Below are 18,082 nucleotides of genomic sequence, written 5' to 3' on the forward strand. Positions count from 1 at the left end.
TTTGGAACAAGTGAAGGGTGAATAAATGATTGATAGATGATGAAAACCATCCCCTTCATTTTCTCTCTCAAATTTTTACACATTAAAAAAAGATTTCAGATTCCGGATATTTCTCCTAACTATTCCTCTTTTCCACCCAGATGATTGTAAATCCACCCCTCCACCCATGCTGGAGCCCACAGGCCTAGCTTTGTCCCCTCCGCCAGGAGACACTCCACAGGAACCACCAACCCTCCGACCAATGACATCCGACCCCAGAACCTCCTCGTGCCCACCAAAACGCCTCAAACTCAACAGCGAGAGGCAAGAGCTCGACTCAGACCCCACACCTATGAACAGCTGCACCAAACTAGAGGACGCACCACCTGAAATTAAACTATTCAATGGTCTTTCGTCCACTGAATCACCGTCCCGGCCCAATACTGGAGGAGTCGGGAGAAGAACATCCGTCCTCTTTAAAAAAGCAAAAAATGGAGCCAAACTCCAGCGTGAAAGAGACAATCAGATGCAGAATGGAAACCGGGAGGACGGAGATGCTGCACGCACACACAACTGCACCGCCACCGTCAAGACTGAAACTACAGCCCAGCCAAAACCCTCCACACCTCCGCCCATTTCAGTCCCAGCCAAACAGCAGACGAGGAGCCACAGCTGCAGTCCAGAGCGCGAGAGGACGCCTCCTCGACTCACTCTAGAGCCTGGTAATAAACACTGCGGCTTTATTACATGCTGCTTCACAATGCCACCCAAACAAAGGGGAAATATAACTGCGTTTACTTTTACATTCATTCATTAAAAAAGTCATTTTTCAAAGTCCCGTGAAATTAAAATAAAACATTTTAGATGTTCTGCTCCAAAACAATAGAGCTGTGAACCTACACTAGTCTCACAGTTCGGTTCGGTTACGATTATCATGCCATCGATTCGGTTCAATTCGATATTTCGGTGCATCACGGTGCATTGACGATGCTTTTATACTTTTTTCACAGCAGCAGCTCTTGTATTAAAATGTATGAATATATTTATATTTATATAGGTTATTATTTGTAATACAATTGTGTCATTTAATACAAACAGTCAGATATATAAACTGTAACTTTGAAAAAAACGAGCATTAAGCAAATAATATAAACAAATATAAATATCCAGCTCAATATCTGATCCTTGTCTAGTTCTCTTACACCCCTTTGATTGGGATTGATTGGGTTGCGATTGGCTGTTGCGCGCTGCGCTCTTCAGATGAATGATAAGCGGCAGGTAGCAGCGGCGATCTCACAGCTGATGTATGATAGACATGGTGGAGAAAACTCTGCAGCTCGTTTCTGCATCCAAAAGTAACGCTGTAAAACAGCCGAGAGGAGAAGAAAAGCCACGCCAGCAGGTCAAATGGGCCACTGTGTTTGTGTGAGAAAGAGAGAGAGACAGAGCGAGCGAGCGAGAGAGAGAGAGAGAGAGAAAGAAAGAAAGAAATGGAGTAGGCTACTTTCATTCTCAAACTCACACAGTGAAATTGTGCACAGTTCATGAGTATTAAGTAGTTAGAGCGTTGTAAATACTCGCGACAGAGCGCATATGAGGTAAATGATGTCAGTAATAACCGGTTATGATTATTACTAAACCGATACCGAATTGTCCGCGTCTGCATCGCAGTGCATCGAAGAAACGATTAATTTTGACACCCCTACAAAACAATGACAAAATTAACTTTTAGCAGGTATAAAACTGACATAACATATAAAGCTTACAGTTTGTCACTTCTGCCTAAATGGATCAATGATTTCTTTTATCATGTCACCTCATACTTTAGTTTATCATCAAATCTTCACCAATCAATGCTCTCTAGTATCTGACATGCCCCGCCCCCTTTAAGACTCTTCCCATTTGGTTTTCCATTTGATGCACTTGACCTCAGCCACTCTCTCTGGCAGAGCTATATGATATACCTTATATTATACAGGGTTCAACGCTAAGGATTTTTTCTACTGGTCCGATCTGGCCAGTGGTTCAGATTTTTACTTGCCCTGCAAAAATTTTCTCTGGCCTTACAGAGAAAAAATCAAATTTAATAGCCATTTTTAGCCACATATTTTAAATAATGTCTATAATTGTTTAAATATTAATAATTATTTAATTAATGTATTTCTATAATTCTGTGTTACCAAAACAAAAAGAGCAGGATAGAAAGTGTAAAGGTATTTTATTGCAGTTCGAAATTATTTAACAAAAGGTGATTTCAAGGTGGGCATCTTTCACACTGGCCCCGGGCCATTTGGGCAGTCCTTATTGTTGAGCCCTGTTATATCATTATTGTTGTTTTTTACATTATTATTTTTATTATTACAAAATGAAAGTATTAAAACAAGAATGAATGAAGTATATGGTAAATAATAAACAGAATCGTAATTCTAATAATGCTACAGAAGTCCAACTCTCAAGATTACAGTGCTAATTATTAACAGTTATTTTAATTTGATCAGTTTGAAACATTTTACAAAGTGCTTTACATAAACAAGATTAAAAGAAACAAGAAAATAAAAATGATTAAAATAATTAAAATTGATTAAAAACTGAATAAAATGTGTTAAAACAGGTTATAAAAGAATGGAAAAGACACTATTTGCATTGTAATTTGCATTGTGAAAATATTTTTTTTGAATTTAATTTAGTTTAACAGTAATTTTCATGACCAGAACATTTTCTTGAACACCATTTTCTTTCTCTCTTTTTATTTTTTGTCTTTTAGCGCTCACCAATGGTTTCAGAAAGCACAAAGATGGCGGCTCTGACTCAGAATGCAGCTCATCTCCGACTCTGAGAGAACTGTGAGAGGACAAAACAAATCGAAACTTGTCTGCATCATATAGTACATTTTGCACACCGTTAACAAATATTATTTATGTTGGTTTCAGTATCTCACCGCCTAAAAAGAGCAGAGGAAAACCTGCTTTGTCCAAAGTACCATTTTTAGAGACTGTTAATGGAGACTCTGACTACACTGGGACTGGTAAGAAATTAATCCCATTGAAATGTCAGTGTATATATATATATATATATATATATATATATATATATATATATATATATATATATATATATATATATATATGGGTGGGTGTGTTTGTGTATATACTTATATTTACAGTATTTGTTCTGAGCAGATGTGCTGTCGAATGGAGATACGCCTGAACCTGAACCTCTGGATTTGGTGTGGGCCAAAAGCAGAGGATATCCGTCCTACCCTGCTCTGGTGAGAGAGGGCGCTCTACGCCTATATTACTATCAAACTACACTGCAGTGCATTATTTGGAGCCATGCAAATGTTAGTATGTTAAAAATGAGCATTAAGAGATCATTAACCTGACTCTTATTTAAAATTCAGTTCTTTTTAATTAGTCTTCATGTTAATAGGATGAGTGTGACATCAGACAATTATCTTGTTTGCTCAATTAACATTATTTGTCTCATAATCATTTTCTTTGAAAACATATTCCTCATCTCAGTGTTTTTTGTTTACTGAACACATTTGACCAAGTTGGTATTCCAACAGTTGTATAGTTAACAGTGTGTTCGCATATTCCAATAAATAATCAAAATAATAAATTAATCTAAGTAAATAAATCCAATTCATTTTGTAGTTTTATGTTGATTGCTGTTGATTTCTCATGTTTTTAATTTCATTTAAATAGATTAAAGCTACATTTTGAGTTAATATTGTTAGATTATGTCCTGCACTTCTACAGAAAAAATAATTTAGTTGTTTTCTTGAATAGTGTTTTGTTATTGTTTTCATTAGTTGTTATTTTTAGTCATTATTTTTTTATCAAATTTCACTTTTTTACAGAATGTATCACATTTTATTTGCAGTTGTTTATTCTGTTTGACTGTTGTTGCATTTGAATTGTTTGCATTTTATTTAAATATTTTTTATTTGACATAAAGGATTTCATTCATTATTAGCATAATTGGGATGATTAATCTCAAGAACTCCTTGTTTTTTCATATTTTATGATTTTATTTAATTGAATTTAAAGGGCACCTATAATGAAAATCTACTTTTTAAAGCTGTTTGGGCAGAACTGTCTTTATGTATAGTGTGTCCACAGTCAAATAAAGTGACAGAAACCCAAAAAAAACCTCTTTAAAAAATTTCCTGACTTTAAAATTGGATTCAAATCAGTACATGACGTAGGAGTGTGGTTTTCCCACTGATTGTCATTGTTTCTATAATAACATGTACTGCATACACATGTCAACAAAACATTTTTTGCAAATAAACTGAGATTAAAATATTTGTTACAACCCTGTGATTATTTTAAAAATAAGTTTTATAAGTTTAAAATGTTTTTAAAACAAAGCATTATTGTAATAAAGATAGTAAAATTTCTATGGAATTCTTGACCGCTATAAACACCACGGCCACATGGTGTCAGTAAACATTAAGATGTGTGTGACTCATCATTTCAGAAAGGCTTGAATAGACTCCCGCAAATACATCAAATAAACTTACATGGTATTTTTGACTAATGAGATGTATTTTAACTTCATCCGTGTCTGTCTCTGTCACTGACTGCTGTTTATCTGACGTAACGCAGGACAAACAGACTTTCACATGGAAATAGTGGGCGGGAAGAAGTAACTCATTTGCTACACTACTCCGACAACAAAATGGGCAGATTCTAGAGGTTATAATAAATGATCTAAAGGGTGTTTTGAGCTGAAACTTTACAGACACACTCTGGAGACACCAAGGGCTTATCTTACATCTTGTAAAAGGGGTAAAAAAGGTGCCCTTTAAATTCATCTTTTTTTTTTTTTTTTTGATTAGTAATTTCACTCACAAATGCCAGTTGCATCCCTGGTTTACTCCAAGTAAAAAGACCTTTTTAAATGTTTTATTAAGGTACACTTTATAGCACTTCTGTGACACATTTTCATTTTGTTCTCATCTATTTCAACACAGACATGTCTAATAAAATAACTTCACAGTTGCATTTAGCACAGCTTCAAAGCAAAGCACTGACATTTAAAGCTGAAGCGGAAGGTTAAAATGGCTCTTCATTCTGTAGATCATAGATCCAGACATGCCTCAAGATGGTCTTTTGCATAACGGCGTCCCGATCCCTGTTCCTCCACTCGACGTGCTTCGCCTCGGGGAACAGAGACAAGAAGAAGCCGGAGAAAGACTTTTCCTGGTTCTCTTCTTCGACAACAAACGCACCTGGTGAGCCCAGCCTTTGGAGATTTTCTTGTTTTCCTTCAGATTACCCACCAGACTTTGCATTCTCAAATGACCAGAATCCGCTGGCTTTAAGGATTTTGAAAGGAACTGTGAGTGAATTCTCATTTCTTTTTTTTTTTGCTGTATCCGCAGGCAGTGGCTCTCGAAAGATAAAGTGATTCCTCTCGGCGTCGACGACACCACTGATAAACTGCGTATTATGGAGGGCAAGAAGACCAGTATCAGGAAGTCTGTGCAGGTGGCCTACGATCGAGCTATGAAGCACTTGAGTCGAGTTCGAGGAGATCATGGTTTCGTTGGCTCCAACTACATGTAGAGCAGAAACATCAACCACATCTGACTGTTTAAAACAGTAGTGGCCAACCCTGATCCTGGAGATCTACCCTCCTGCATATATCTCAGTTGCAATCTAGATCAAACACACCTGCCGGTAATTATCAAGTGCTGTTCAGGTCGTAATTAATTAGTGCAGGTGTGTTTGATCAGGGTTGCAGCTGAACTCCACAGGAAGGTCAATCTCCAGGAACAGGGCTGATCACCCTTGGTTTAGAGGAACAATCCAGTTTTTAAAATAAAAATAGGCCCATTTTACAAGTTCTCTAGAGTTAAACAGGTGAGTTTTATCATTTTTGAATCCATTCAGCCAATTTCTGGGTCTGGCGGAAACACTTTTAGCTTAGCATAGATCAGGCGGTCACTAATCTCATTCCTGGAGGTCCGGTGCCCTGCAGGATTTAGCTCCAACTTGCCTCAACACACCTGCCTGGATGTTTCGAGTATACCTAGTAAGACCTTGATTAGCTTGTTCAGGTGTATTTGATAAGTGTTGGAGCTAAAATCTGCAGGACACCGGACCTCCAGGAACAAGTTTTGTGATCGCTAGCATAGATCATTAAATCATAATAGACCATTAGCATCTCGCTGAAAAATGACCTGAAGGAATGGCTGAAAAGAGTCTCTAGCTAGGTAACTTCCTATGTTGGGTTATATTGACTGAAGTTGGCTGAATTTTCAGGTGCTGTGTTATATCATTGTGCCGCTTCAGACATGGTACGGCAGTAAAGTTTCTTGATTATTACACTGGAATGAGAATATAGATCCTAGGTCTCAAACTCAATTCCCGGAGGGCCGCAGCTCTGCACAGTTTTGCTCCAACTTTAATCAAACACAGCTGATCCAAACAATTGAGGTGTTCAAAAGAGTCATGAACACTTCATTCATAGATCAGCTTTGTGTGATTAGGGTCTGACCTAAACTGTGCAGAGCTGCGGCCCTCCAGGAATCCAGTTTGAGTATGGTAGAGCTTCTAGCCATATCGATCCGATGTTCTTCGTACGCACTTTAACTACAGAGGTGTCACATTTAAATAATAAAATTATTGAAACTGGTTATTTTTGAGCAACATGCTAACGGTCTAATCTAATTCAATGATCTATGCTAAGCCAAGCTAAAAGTGCTGGATTCAAAAATGATATAACTCAACTGTTTTACTCTAGGGGAGTTGCGAAATGAGCCTATTTTCAAAAGGAAGTGTAGTGTTCCTTTAAATAATAGGCCTCAAACTCGATTCCTGGAGGGCCGCAGCTCTACCCAATCAAACACAGCTGATCCAACCAATCAAGGTGTTCAAGACTACTCGAGACTATAAGGTGTGAGTTGGAGGTGTTTGGAGCTAAACTGTGCAGAGCTGCAGCCCTCCAGACATTGAGTTTGAGACCACTGCTTTAAATGGAACCTGAACACTGAGAATAGTTTAATTTAACCCTTTGCTGCAAATCACATTCAGTCTAGTTTTACTTTTACCAGATTTTGGAGGTCATATGAGAGTGCTATGGTTTGTTTTTAGGAGGCGTCACTTTATGGTCATTTAAATCACCCAGACTCCGAGTTTTAGCCTTTTGGGTACATTCAGAGCAATTAATACTTTTAAATGATTGATTGATTGAATGAATTTAAGCGTTTGAATGAATCACTGCCATTTTCTTAAGATAGCTTTTTACTTTTTAAAGTTTTACAAACCACTTATTGTATATTGTAAAGAGCACCAGTGTATATAAGTATGTTTGTTTTTTTATCATATAGTCTCTAATTTAATTTTTCTTTTCTCTTGTGAAATAAATTGCCTGGGGGAATGATGAAATGAAGGTTGTATATATAAATATATACATGTGTAAAAAGATTTTCAGATGAACTGACTTCCTACATAGTGTATCCTGCTTGTCTTTGATATCCAGATAGTGTGAGTGGTTCATATATATGTACATGACCGGTATACAATCATGTATGTATGTGTATATGCAACAACTCGCGTGTCTATGGTTAAATATATATTCTCAATTTTTTGATACAAAAAAGTAATTTATTTATGGAGCATAAAGAAATAAAGGAACTAAATTATATTGGTTCAAGGCGAAAATCAGATGTCTTATTTAAGATGATAAACTATTATTGCTTAGGCTTTTAAGAGCCAGCTATGTGCTTTCGGATTCTGATTAGTTCATTTTAAGATTTAAAGGAGGGAAGAGGACGATGATCTTGGACACTTGCTGTTAGACAGTACAAATCCCTTTTCACATCAAGCACAGAACCTTGTATTTATTGTAGAAAGTTGTGGAGCTTTTGTTCACCATTTATAAGAAGAAATTTTAAGCTTGTACAAACTGCAGATTTTACCTACCTACCAAATAACCTGTCTCAAACAGTATTTTCTCATGTGGGGAAATAAATGTTCTATTGAAACTCTACGACTGTGTTTGATTTGAACATTGTTTTGGTAACACTTTACAATAAGGTTCATTAGTTAATGCATTAATTAACATGAACTAATCCTGATTAACACTTGTACAGCATTTATTAATCATAATTGAACATTTACTAATGCATTATTAACATCCAAGTCTGTGCTTGTTAACATTAGTTAATGCACTGTGAGTTAACATGAACTAACAATGAACAACTGTATTTTCATTAACTAAAATTTACTAACATGAATAAATACTGTAGTAAATGTATTGTTCATTGTTTGTTTGTTCATGTTAGTAAATGTATTAATTAACATTAACCGATTAACCTTATTTTAAAGTGTTGCCATTGTTTTTAACACCACTGTGGCTGGTCAGTTTCACGAGACATAATTTAGTTGTTGTTAAAATATATTTGATATGCTAAATTGTACTTTTGCATGCTAAAAGTACTTGAGTGAGAGACATTTTACTTGATTTGGGTCATAAAAAAATCTGTGACCACCAAAATAATGATAAAAGTAGCCTAAACCAGCTGGTATACAGTAGTCAACCTAAAACTTACATTACAACAGCCAGGCATAGAGTTATAACATTACAGTTCCCATGGTTTCTATTTTAAACTATAGTAAACTAAAGTTTGAAACTATAGTTTAAAATAGTCTATAAGTGGGCCTCGCTGTTCCCACCCACCATAACCCTTGCAGCGGGGTCCCACTACCGGCCTCCCGTGTTTGCCTGAGGGTTTTCACGGCTCGTTTTGCCGCCTCGCCCCAGGGAGTGCACGAGCTTACCGGGCGCCAGTCCGTGCCAGTGTTCACTGGAATGTTGCTCGTTGGCACATTTCGAGCAACAAACCCGTAATATTCTTGGCGATATTGCGTTTATCTACGCAAACTGCAAGGAATACAGCACAGACGGGCCGAGTGAAGCTTCACAAAGCGGACTTTGTGAGATTGGCGTGGCTCCACTTGTACCGTCAGCTATGGAACTCACCTTGGTCAAGTACAAACAGCATCAACGAGCGAACTGACAACACAGAGAGAACTGACAAGCTTTATAGGAATGCAGATCCAACGTTTACAGATTGTCATGGTGAGCAATGATGACAGCTGGGGAATCTACGTCATTGAAACGTCAAATGATTATACCCACTACGTTCCTACTTCAAAGGAAAGGTGATTCTGAGCTCTTTGCAGCAAGTTGCGGTCGGCCATATTTGTTGACAAAAAGCTAATTATTTTGATGTGTGTTAGACCTTCTAACAGAGTTTAAGTCACGAGCTACAGACTATTTAATTTTAATTACATAGCTGTAAAATATCTATAAAATGAACCGCTAAGTAAAAGAAAGTTTTAATTAGTAGTTTATCAGTTTAAGAAATAAAATGCAGTATTATTTATTAAGAGTTGTAAATGCATGTTAGTAGTAATACACTTGATTATACTGTAAAAAAACACTTTTTGAAACATTTTAATGGGACACAATATTGTTGAAGTTTCTTATATTTGACCACAAAATAATAAAGTAAAATTAAGCAACTTTAAAGAATATCTAAATGTAAATTTTGTTTCTTTGACGATAAGATAATGTGCCGTAATTTAGGAAATTGCTGTCTGAAAAACGATTTTATATGACTAAATAAGAGAACGTTGAGATCATTAATTAGTTTATTATACACTCAATCCGACAATTAGATGACGTAATTTGTGTTTTCTTTGTGTATGTGGACGTGTGACAAATAGCTTTAAATATTTTTTTTTATGTAATTTGGGCACCAAAACACACAGTATGCGCTTCACAAAGCTTAAAATGACCGTTACGATACAATAATGAAACAATGACTCGTATAAGAAACTAAACAGTTCACAGTCTATTATAATGAATGGCAATCGGTCGCCATATTTGTAAAAACTGAAAATGAATATAAGTTATAAAGTATATAACAAACTTTGAAAACCATTTCAGACTAATGAAGTGTTGCAAATTGACACGTTTCCTACCTTGTTAAATCATTGCTATTGTAAGAAATGAAATCTTTAACACGATTATTGTCTTCACATTGATGAATATAATTAATTATTAACAACAACATATAATCAAGATTGAGCAAAAATGTTATTTGAGAAGTGTGCATCAAACTGTAGACCTTCACATTAATCAGTACCCAAGAAGTAGCTTTCAGTTTCAAAAAAGTTGGTGACCCCTGAGTTACCAACCCCCAAAATAAGAAAAAGTAGAAGAAGACTGATAAAAAAAACTGATAATTTCAGTTTTTCTCAGTTGCTTTGGCACATCTTCTAAATAATCTTAATAAAAGCTGTTTGCTAGAACTTCAGCACTTCATTGCACATCTGCAAAATGTAGTTACAGCCCCAAAACATTACAATTATGCTTCAAAACTTTGTTATCGTGTCAGTAATTTGGCCAAGGCCACCAAAATATAGTGTATTCGTCCAAGTTTGAGCCACACTGCTCAACATGATTAGCTATTTTTTCACCTTGACACTCAACCAAGAAATTAAGACTTGCATAAAAAAAACCTGATATTTGTTAAGAAGAGTGAATGAATAGTACATAAAAAATTATATTTTGTATTTATACAGTACATTTATTTGTGAACAAAAGTATTACATGCAAAGTGCATTCTTGCTTGTCCAATTCTGTATTGTATGTTTCTGATGTTACCACAAATACACACACAAAAAAACTACAAAATATCATCTATAAAAATATTCTTGGTGGACATCGTTTGTCTATATATATATAGTTGAAGACAAAATTATTAGCCCCTCTGTTTATTTTTCCCCATTATCTGTTTAATAGAGAGCAGATTTGTTCAACACATTTCTAAACATAATAGTTTTACTAACTCATTTCTAATGACTCGTTTATTTTATCTTTGCCATGATGACAGTTAATAATATTTAGATATTTTTCAAGACACTTCTATACAGCTTTAAAAAAAAAATTGCTTTTATTCTAGCCGAAATAAAACAAATAAGACTCTCTCCAGAAGAAAAAAATATATTTTCAGACATAGTGTGAAAATTTCTTTGCTCTGTTAAACATCATTTGGGAAATATATTTTTTTAAAAAAGAAAAGAAAAGAAAATTTAAAGGGGGGCTAATAATTCTGACTTCAACTGTATGTATATGTATATATATATGTGTATATATATATATATATATATATATATATATATTTGACATGGTGTAATCCTTTTCAAGGTATACTGCGGTATGAAAAAGTAAAGGTCTCAAAACCGCCCAAATTTTCTGCTATACTGTTTCTACAGTATGTGTATGTTGTTGTTTTTTTCACTTTTTGTTTTACGTTCTTTTTTAGGACAATTAGAGGTCATACCAATTTAGCAGACATTACATTGTCAATATCAGATATTTTATGGTGTAAACGTACGCATGCTAATGTAAATGATTATTGAATAGTTTTGAGTATGATGGCTTACACGATGAAAAATGATTGAGAAGATGTGAAGAGTTGGACAGTTTAAAGGAGAATCGACTGTGGGAAGCCATATGTAATGTTTTTTTTCATAAATACAGACATTTGTACTTGCCAAAGCACTTGGTTGTGATCAGTTATTTTGTCTAGGAAATCTCCTGAAATCTGCGATGTACTGTAATTTGACAGCACTGCATAGCACAAAGAAAAAACAAACAAAAGTAGAAATGTAACGTAAACATAGGACCTTTGAGATGCACCTTCATTTGAAAAAGTCAAGATTGACCTGGGAGAAATTTCCTAATTGTCGACAAATTTAGAAAAAAAAGTCTAATGGAAATGCATATTGACTAAATATTATGAAAACTTGTTCAGCCATTTTACCTGACTTATGCCATGAACAAACAAATGTTGTGAGGGTGACATTCAAACCATCAAAAACCATAAGAAACGCTTTCCATCTGTCAATCATAATATGCGCGCGAAATTGTAGGGATTCGGTTGGCTGATGTATTTGGAGGAGGGCGGGGTAGAGTTGCAATAAGCGTCTGGTGAAAGTAAAAGTGACGCTGCGTGTTTGTGAGTCGATGTAGTTAGTCGCTGTGTGTGCCTTGTGAGTGCCCACACAATATTTTATTAACAAACATCGACCTGTGATGAGGTAATCAAAATTACACTGTCTCGTCACATTTTTGTTGGTGTCTTGCTCACGTTTTGCTGAAATTTCTTATGTTTACTTTCGAGTAGGGGCAGCAGAGCAGTAGGGGGCAGCAGAGAGTCAGTGTTTATGACCGAAGAACACATGCAGAAACATCCCACAACTGTGTAAGTTATTGTCACACAAATTTATCAAGGTGTGTTTTATTGTTAAAAAGACAGACAATATTTAGAGCTGAAGAATTTCAGTTTGTAAGGCCTAAGAGCAGTTATTTATGCAATCATGTACTTATGTGTGCTGTAATGTACTGTCTTACAAAAACAAGCACACACACAACTTGTCAAATGTTTGGGGTCAGTTTTTTTTTTATGTTTTTTTTTTTTTTAAAGAAAATTATTCTGTTTATCAAGGCAGCATTTATTAAATGTAATAAATTAAATATTTATTAAACATTTTAAAAAACTGTTTATTTTTATGTAGTTTCAAATGAACTGATCACTCCAGTCATTATTCCTGTTATTACTATAACTATTAATTATATTAATAATAATAGTTACTATTAGAGTGATTTCTGAAGGATCACGTGACTCTGAAGACTGGATTAATAATGCTGAAAATTCATTTTTTTTAAATCATTGAAATAAATGATTAAATGAAATGATAAACTACTTTTGAACATTTATTTTATAGCGCAATAACATTTCACAATCTGTACTGTGTTTTTAATTAAATAAATGCAGGCTTGGTGAGCAGGAGAAGCTCATTTTAAAACATTTAAAAATCCTACTGACCCCAAACTTTGGACCGGTAGTGTACATTTACAATTAGCAAACAATGACTATTCATTTAAAAAAATAAGTTCATCAATTAAAACAATACTTAAGGAAACTTTAACCGATTTGCCTTGATTTTCATATGTATCTTTTAAAAGTTAAAAACCAGCAATCAATCAACTTTATTAGTAGTATAGTGCACAATGTCTTAAACTAATTACAGTTCTTGCTGGTCCTAAAAATACCTGGAAGATGATGAAATCTAGGCAAAAGAGAAACTGTTATTGCTTATCTAGTTCTGTGTAATATGCTAAGTGGTTTCAGTTTTAAAATTGTTAAACATTCATCGAAAGTTCTTGATAAATCCACTTTCATTGCTGTCTTAGGGAAATTTAAACGGTGTTATTCATTTGGTTTTGTGATTGGCATTGCCAACACCTGCAGGATATGGACATTTTCAGATAAAATGTGAGGGTAGGACATCAGACAGACTTTAAATGAATGATTCACTTACTGCTTGTGGAGGAGGATGCTCTGATAGTACATACGATGATGAATTACTAATGTTCAAAATCGTGTAACACGATTATCAAAGGTAAAACAAAAAAGAAATCCTAATACTTGGGCTAGAATAAAAGCTGCATGGACATGAACCATCTGGAGAAAACAAATATATATTATACAGATGAATATGAACATTAATAAATGAACAAAACGAAATAAGTATGAAAGACAACCAGGAAGCCCTGAAACACAAAATAACCATTTTTATTGAATGCATATGAGATATCATCACACTATGAGGCTTACATTCTTTCACTTTTTACTAAACTATGGTTGCACATGGGTGACCCACCGTACATTGACCTGGTATATTGTTCTGGGCAGAAATTATGAGCGTATTGCAACAGAGATCAGATGTGATAAATCTCTCTCCTCAGGGCTGCAGGTCCCAGGGTTGCTGTGGGAGAAGGGTGAGGTGGTTGTGTCGTAGAGTTCTCAGTTCTGTCAGTCTTCCCAGGAGCCTGGCAAATCGGCGCGGGTCCTGTGCCCCTGTCCTCTGACTGCAGGAGCAGCAAACTCGAGAGAGGAGCTCCAGAACAAACTCCTGTAAGTTCTCCACACATCCCACAGCTCGCAGAGTCGGCCTGTCTGCTTCACAACAGAGAACAATCAGCGGTCAAGCAAAGTTATGTTAGCAAACTAAGACTAAAACTATTGGACTAAAAGTAATTTTGTCAAATGTAATAAAAAGTTCACAATAAGTGAAAAACTAAAGCCCAGTTTACACTTATTTGTTTTAGCTTTAAAACGGCATATTAGAATGAAAACGATCCGCGATCACATCAGCGTTTCTGAACAGCTCTCCGTCTATACTACACCACTGAAAATGCACATCATATGACCATACACACTCTGGCATGCTCTGCATTGATGAGAGACAGGGGCGGACTGAGACAAAAATTCAGCCCTGGCACTGTTGCCACACCAGCCCACATTACCACACCGACACAACCCCACCCACGGACACGCACAATAACTATTTATTTTGGTGTAAAGATGGTGAAATATTATAACATTCTTGCCCGATTTTGATTATGTCCGGGTAGCCTTGGATTGGGTCGGCCCATCTTGAAACCAGGCGGCAGTTGCCGATTGGGCCAGATGCTTAACATTTATTATTATTATTATTTTTATCATCATCATAATATCACATCTAGCAAGAGATAAAAGCTGTCTGCACTTAAAAACAAAAACAAATAAAAAAAAAAAAAACTGACCGGCCCACATTTAAAAATTGGTCCGGCCCCTCTGGCATTTGCCAGAATTGCCAGATGGCCAGTCCGCCCTTGATGAGAGATGTGCACGTCAGACTGTTCATCAAGGATCTCCCGCTGGATCTGGAAAAACTAAGACGGCCTGTCTACTTTACAACAGTGAAAAGAAAGCAGTTATTTTTACAAAATGAAAGCTAAGACAAACTGTTGGTCTTAATAATTTGATTACAGCTTTTTTTGTTTGCTTTGACCTGATTTAAATAAACTAGGTTCCATTTCATTTTCATTATCACTATCACAGCAGAGCAGTAGACAGATCTTGCAAATGTGCCTTTCTCATTGGGTTGACATATTTTCCCCACCATTTTTTAAAACAGTTAACACTGATATCATTCAAGCAATCCAAACTCCATTGTTTTAGCTATGGTAACCAAACAGACCAAACCATCTATTCCTAACCATAAGAAACTACCAAGATCAGTATGAATTCACTGAAGCACCGCTTTGACACTCCTTCACACACATCTTCAATCAGCAATCAGTCTGCAAACATTAAAAATGGTGGAAGGTCTGTGTTGTTATGTGCCAGCATGGATATTTCTTATTCTGGATCCAATTCTTTGCAAAAAGGCAAATTTGACAGCCCAAATAGAAAGACAACAAATGGCACTGGCAATAAGCTACAATGGCAAGCAATGGTACACTGATTCAAACTGATAAATAAATATAAAATAATTAGCAAAAACAAATAATCATTTTCAGAATCAATAAGCATTCATTCTATGTTGAAAAATCTGACCTGTGACTTTCAGAGAAGTATTTGTAAATGACCTTTGACAGCCAAACGCATCAGCCAAAGACTTTATTATTTTAAAATGATATTTTCTACAGTAAAATGTGTGTATATAAATAAACTAGGCATTTTTAACTACATATACAGAAAATTTAACTTGAACTAGAATTGAACTTTATAATTTTACTTTTATTTGTTGTCTTTGTCTGGTTTTGTCTTTAGTGTTTGTGTTTTGCTAAACTGAAAGCACTGAAACAAAACTAATTACATAAAAACTAAATAGAAATGTGGTGGGTAGCGTGTGAAGGTTGCTGGTTTGAGCCTCGGCTGGGTCAGTTCGCATTTCTGTGTGGAGTTTGCATGTTCTCCCCGTGTCTCACCGCCCCAAGTTGGCGGTTCATTCCACTGTGGTGACCCCTGATTAATAAAGGGACTAAGCCGGAGGAAAATGAGTAAATGAAAAAAGTATAATAATAAGAATAAACAGAGCTAAGTATTTATTTAGTTGTTCAACATCGATGCTGAAACGATATATTGCGCAGCCCTTGTCTACTGTATATGCTTTCTTAGAGAACCCAGGAGGTTTTATCACAAGTTGTTTACACGTTGCAATAAAATGTGCTAAATTTAATTAGAACATCAAGAAAACAAATGTTAGTTTTTAATACAAAGTAGCATGACAACAGCATAAACGTAATGACACCAGAAGCCTTGCAATTCAGGAAACAGGTCAAATATAAGGTGTGTAATCAAAATTTTTATGATGTAATTTACTGTTCAACCTTCAAACAAATAGTCTGAAAAAGTGTTGTCGTGAAGATTGACATGGAAATGAGTCACAGATGTGTTAATCATAATCTACAAACCTGAACACAAAACTGCAGTCGCTGTTAGAAGTGCATACTCAGCCTCGGTCACTGCAATCGTCACCATGCTATGAAGGAAATTTACCACAGATCTCAAGAGCTCATCATTCAACCCTGAACAAAGATATAAAGCACAAGCAAAGACAACAAAACATTAAGTCAGTGTATCAGTTCACTTTTGCATACAACTGAATTTTCACTCGCTATGCAGGGCTCAACAATAAGGAATGCCTGATGGCCCTAGGCCAGGGTGAGAGATGCTCGGGACAGTGGACAGAATCATTACTGGCCCAATCAGGACAGTGCTGCCTTTAAACAAAATTGTAATAGATGGCAATATAACCGCGACATCAAATTATGCGGCTAAAAGAAAACGTCTGCTTCTAAAGTTAACATAAAACAAAAACGTAAAAACATTTACATGGGTACAACACAACGAAAAAAATGAAGTGAAGTTTTGCTTAGTTTGCCGTCACTTTTAAGTCAGACACTTTTTGTTTAGCTATAAAATACCAGCACATTTTCCATACTCTATTGACCTTATTCTCCGCGGACGAGCGGGCGCTGCCATTTAAACCTTTTTTGGCACGAGACTTCCGGTCTCATTCACTTCCATTTATTTTTAGACATTAAAAACTGCTCGTTTCGCGGTTTGATGTTGCAAACTGATATTTCCTTGTTATATTATTCTACTCGGTCTGTATAGTCATGCAAACATTTGTTTGTAGAGCAAGTAGTTTGACCGTTTTTTGCCGTTTATTATTCCTTGTCATTTCTCCTATAGGCGACTGAAACGGAAGTTCTAAGACAATCGCGAAAACAGGCGAACTTCCGCATTTTAGAATAAGGTCAATATTTTACTGCTGAATATTTTAACATTTTTCAAATATTTAAATTTTAGATTTACAGACATTATTTTGTGACATATTATTTCATATATGTGGCTAAGAAATAGCAATTAATAACTTTTTTTGCTGGGGCCAGTGAAAATTTTGGCAGGGCAAGTAAAAATCTGAACCACTGGTACAGTCGAGCCAGTAGGAAAAATCCTTAGCGTTGAACACTGCTATGCTGTTAGTCAGCGCCCGTTCTTTTTTTTCCTGGTCATTGCAACTTTGCCGTGTAAATGCAGACGATCGTGCTTCGAGTCACTTTTAAAAGATTATGTAAGCAGGTCAATCAAAAAAATCGGATAGCCACAATATCGGAATTGACCATTAAGATCTGCAGTGTAAATGCAGCCATAGATAAACCATCAGGCAAATTGCACGAAATCACTCGAAAAAAAGATTCGTTCATCTCAATAAACAAGACTCAAAAGTCCAAGTCAGTAAAATAATCTGAACTTCACTACAAAAGAGAGACACAAACAAATTATGGCAAAAGGCAAATAACCTCATTTGCTTTTCATTGGATGGAAAGCAAATGAAAATCATGAAATGAATGATAAAATGATTTTCATTCTTACTGGCAGAGCTGTGATAAAACGAAACGCTATTAGCAGTTTTCTTTAAGGACAGGAGCTACTCTATGTCCCACCCTCTCTTCAATTTTCAGTTGAGATTGTTACACATTGAATAAAAAAAATGCACATTTCAAAGCACTTCACGAGACCTTTCAATAACAGCACACAGAATTTATATCTTTGGAATCACTTTCAGAACATGTTTCCTGCTAATAAACAAACAGAATAAGAATTCATCCAATTGTAAAGAGCTTGAGGATTTAACAATGTAAAACAAATGACAAAACAGCAGCACATGCTTAG

The 18,082-nt window shown here is 35.7% G+C and overlaps 2 protein-coding genes across 19 annotated transcripts in view; one reads left to right on the forward strand and one right to left on the reverse strand.

The window, feature by feature from the left end:
* brpf3b (bromodomain and PHD finger containing, 3b) overlaps nucleotides 1-7,983 on the forward strand; it is a 35,116-nt gene extending 27,133 nt beyond the window's left edge. The window contains exons 8-16 of one of the 17 annotated variants that reach the window (XR_012384120.1): nucleotides 141-701; nucleotides 2,744-2,822; nucleotides 2,910-3,004; nucleotides 3,159-3,247; nucleotides 5,067-5,221; nucleotides 5,372-5,929; nucleotides 6,085-6,289; nucleotides 6,505-6,793; nucleotides 6,925-7,983. Coding sequence is in view for 5 of the 17 variants with exons in the window: in XM_005166736.6 (XP_005166793.1) it covers nucleotides 141-701; nucleotides 2,744-2,822; nucleotides 2,910-3,004; nucleotides 3,159-3,247; nucleotides 5,067-5,221; nucleotides 5,372-5,555 (1,163 nt within the window). In the remaining 12 variants the exon portion in view is untranslated. Of the gene's footprint in view, nucleotides 1-140; nucleotides 702-2,743; nucleotides 2,823-2,909; nucleotides 3,005-3,158; nucleotides 3,248-5,066; nucleotides 5,222-5,371 lie in introns of all 17 variants that reach the window. The other 16 variants (XR_012384117.1, XR_012384118.1, XR_012384119.1 and 13 more) reach the window with 16 other exon arrangements.
* A 5,644-nt stretch (nucleotides 7,984-13,627) lies between these two features.
* Nucleotides 13,628-18,082, reverse strand: part of nr1h5 (nuclear receptor subfamily 1, group H, member 5) — a 29,352-nt gene continuing 24,897 nt past the window's right edge. The window contains exons 10-11 of one of the 2 annotated variants that reach the window (XM_005166733.6): nucleotides 16,315-16,428; nucleotides 13,628-14,032 (exon numbers count right to left, since the gene is read on the reverse strand). In XM_005166733.6, the coding sequence (XP_005166790.1) occupies nucleotides 13,815-14,032; nucleotides 16,315-16,428 (332 nt within the window). In that variant the 3' untranslated portion in view covers nucleotides 13,628-13,814. The remainder of the gene's footprint in view (nucleotides 14,033-16,314; nucleotides 16,429-18,082) is intronic. The other variant, NM_001123241.1, reaches the window with a different exon arrangement.

The sequence above is a fragment of the Danio rerio genome, chromosome 8, assembly GCF_049306965.1.
Source record: "Danio rerio strain Tuebingen ecotype United States chromosome 8, GRCz12tu, whole genome shotgun sequence".
In the NCBI taxonomy this organism is placed as follows: domain Eukaryota; kingdom Metazoa; phylum Chordata; class Actinopteri; order Cypriniformes; family Danionidae; genus Danio; species Danio rerio.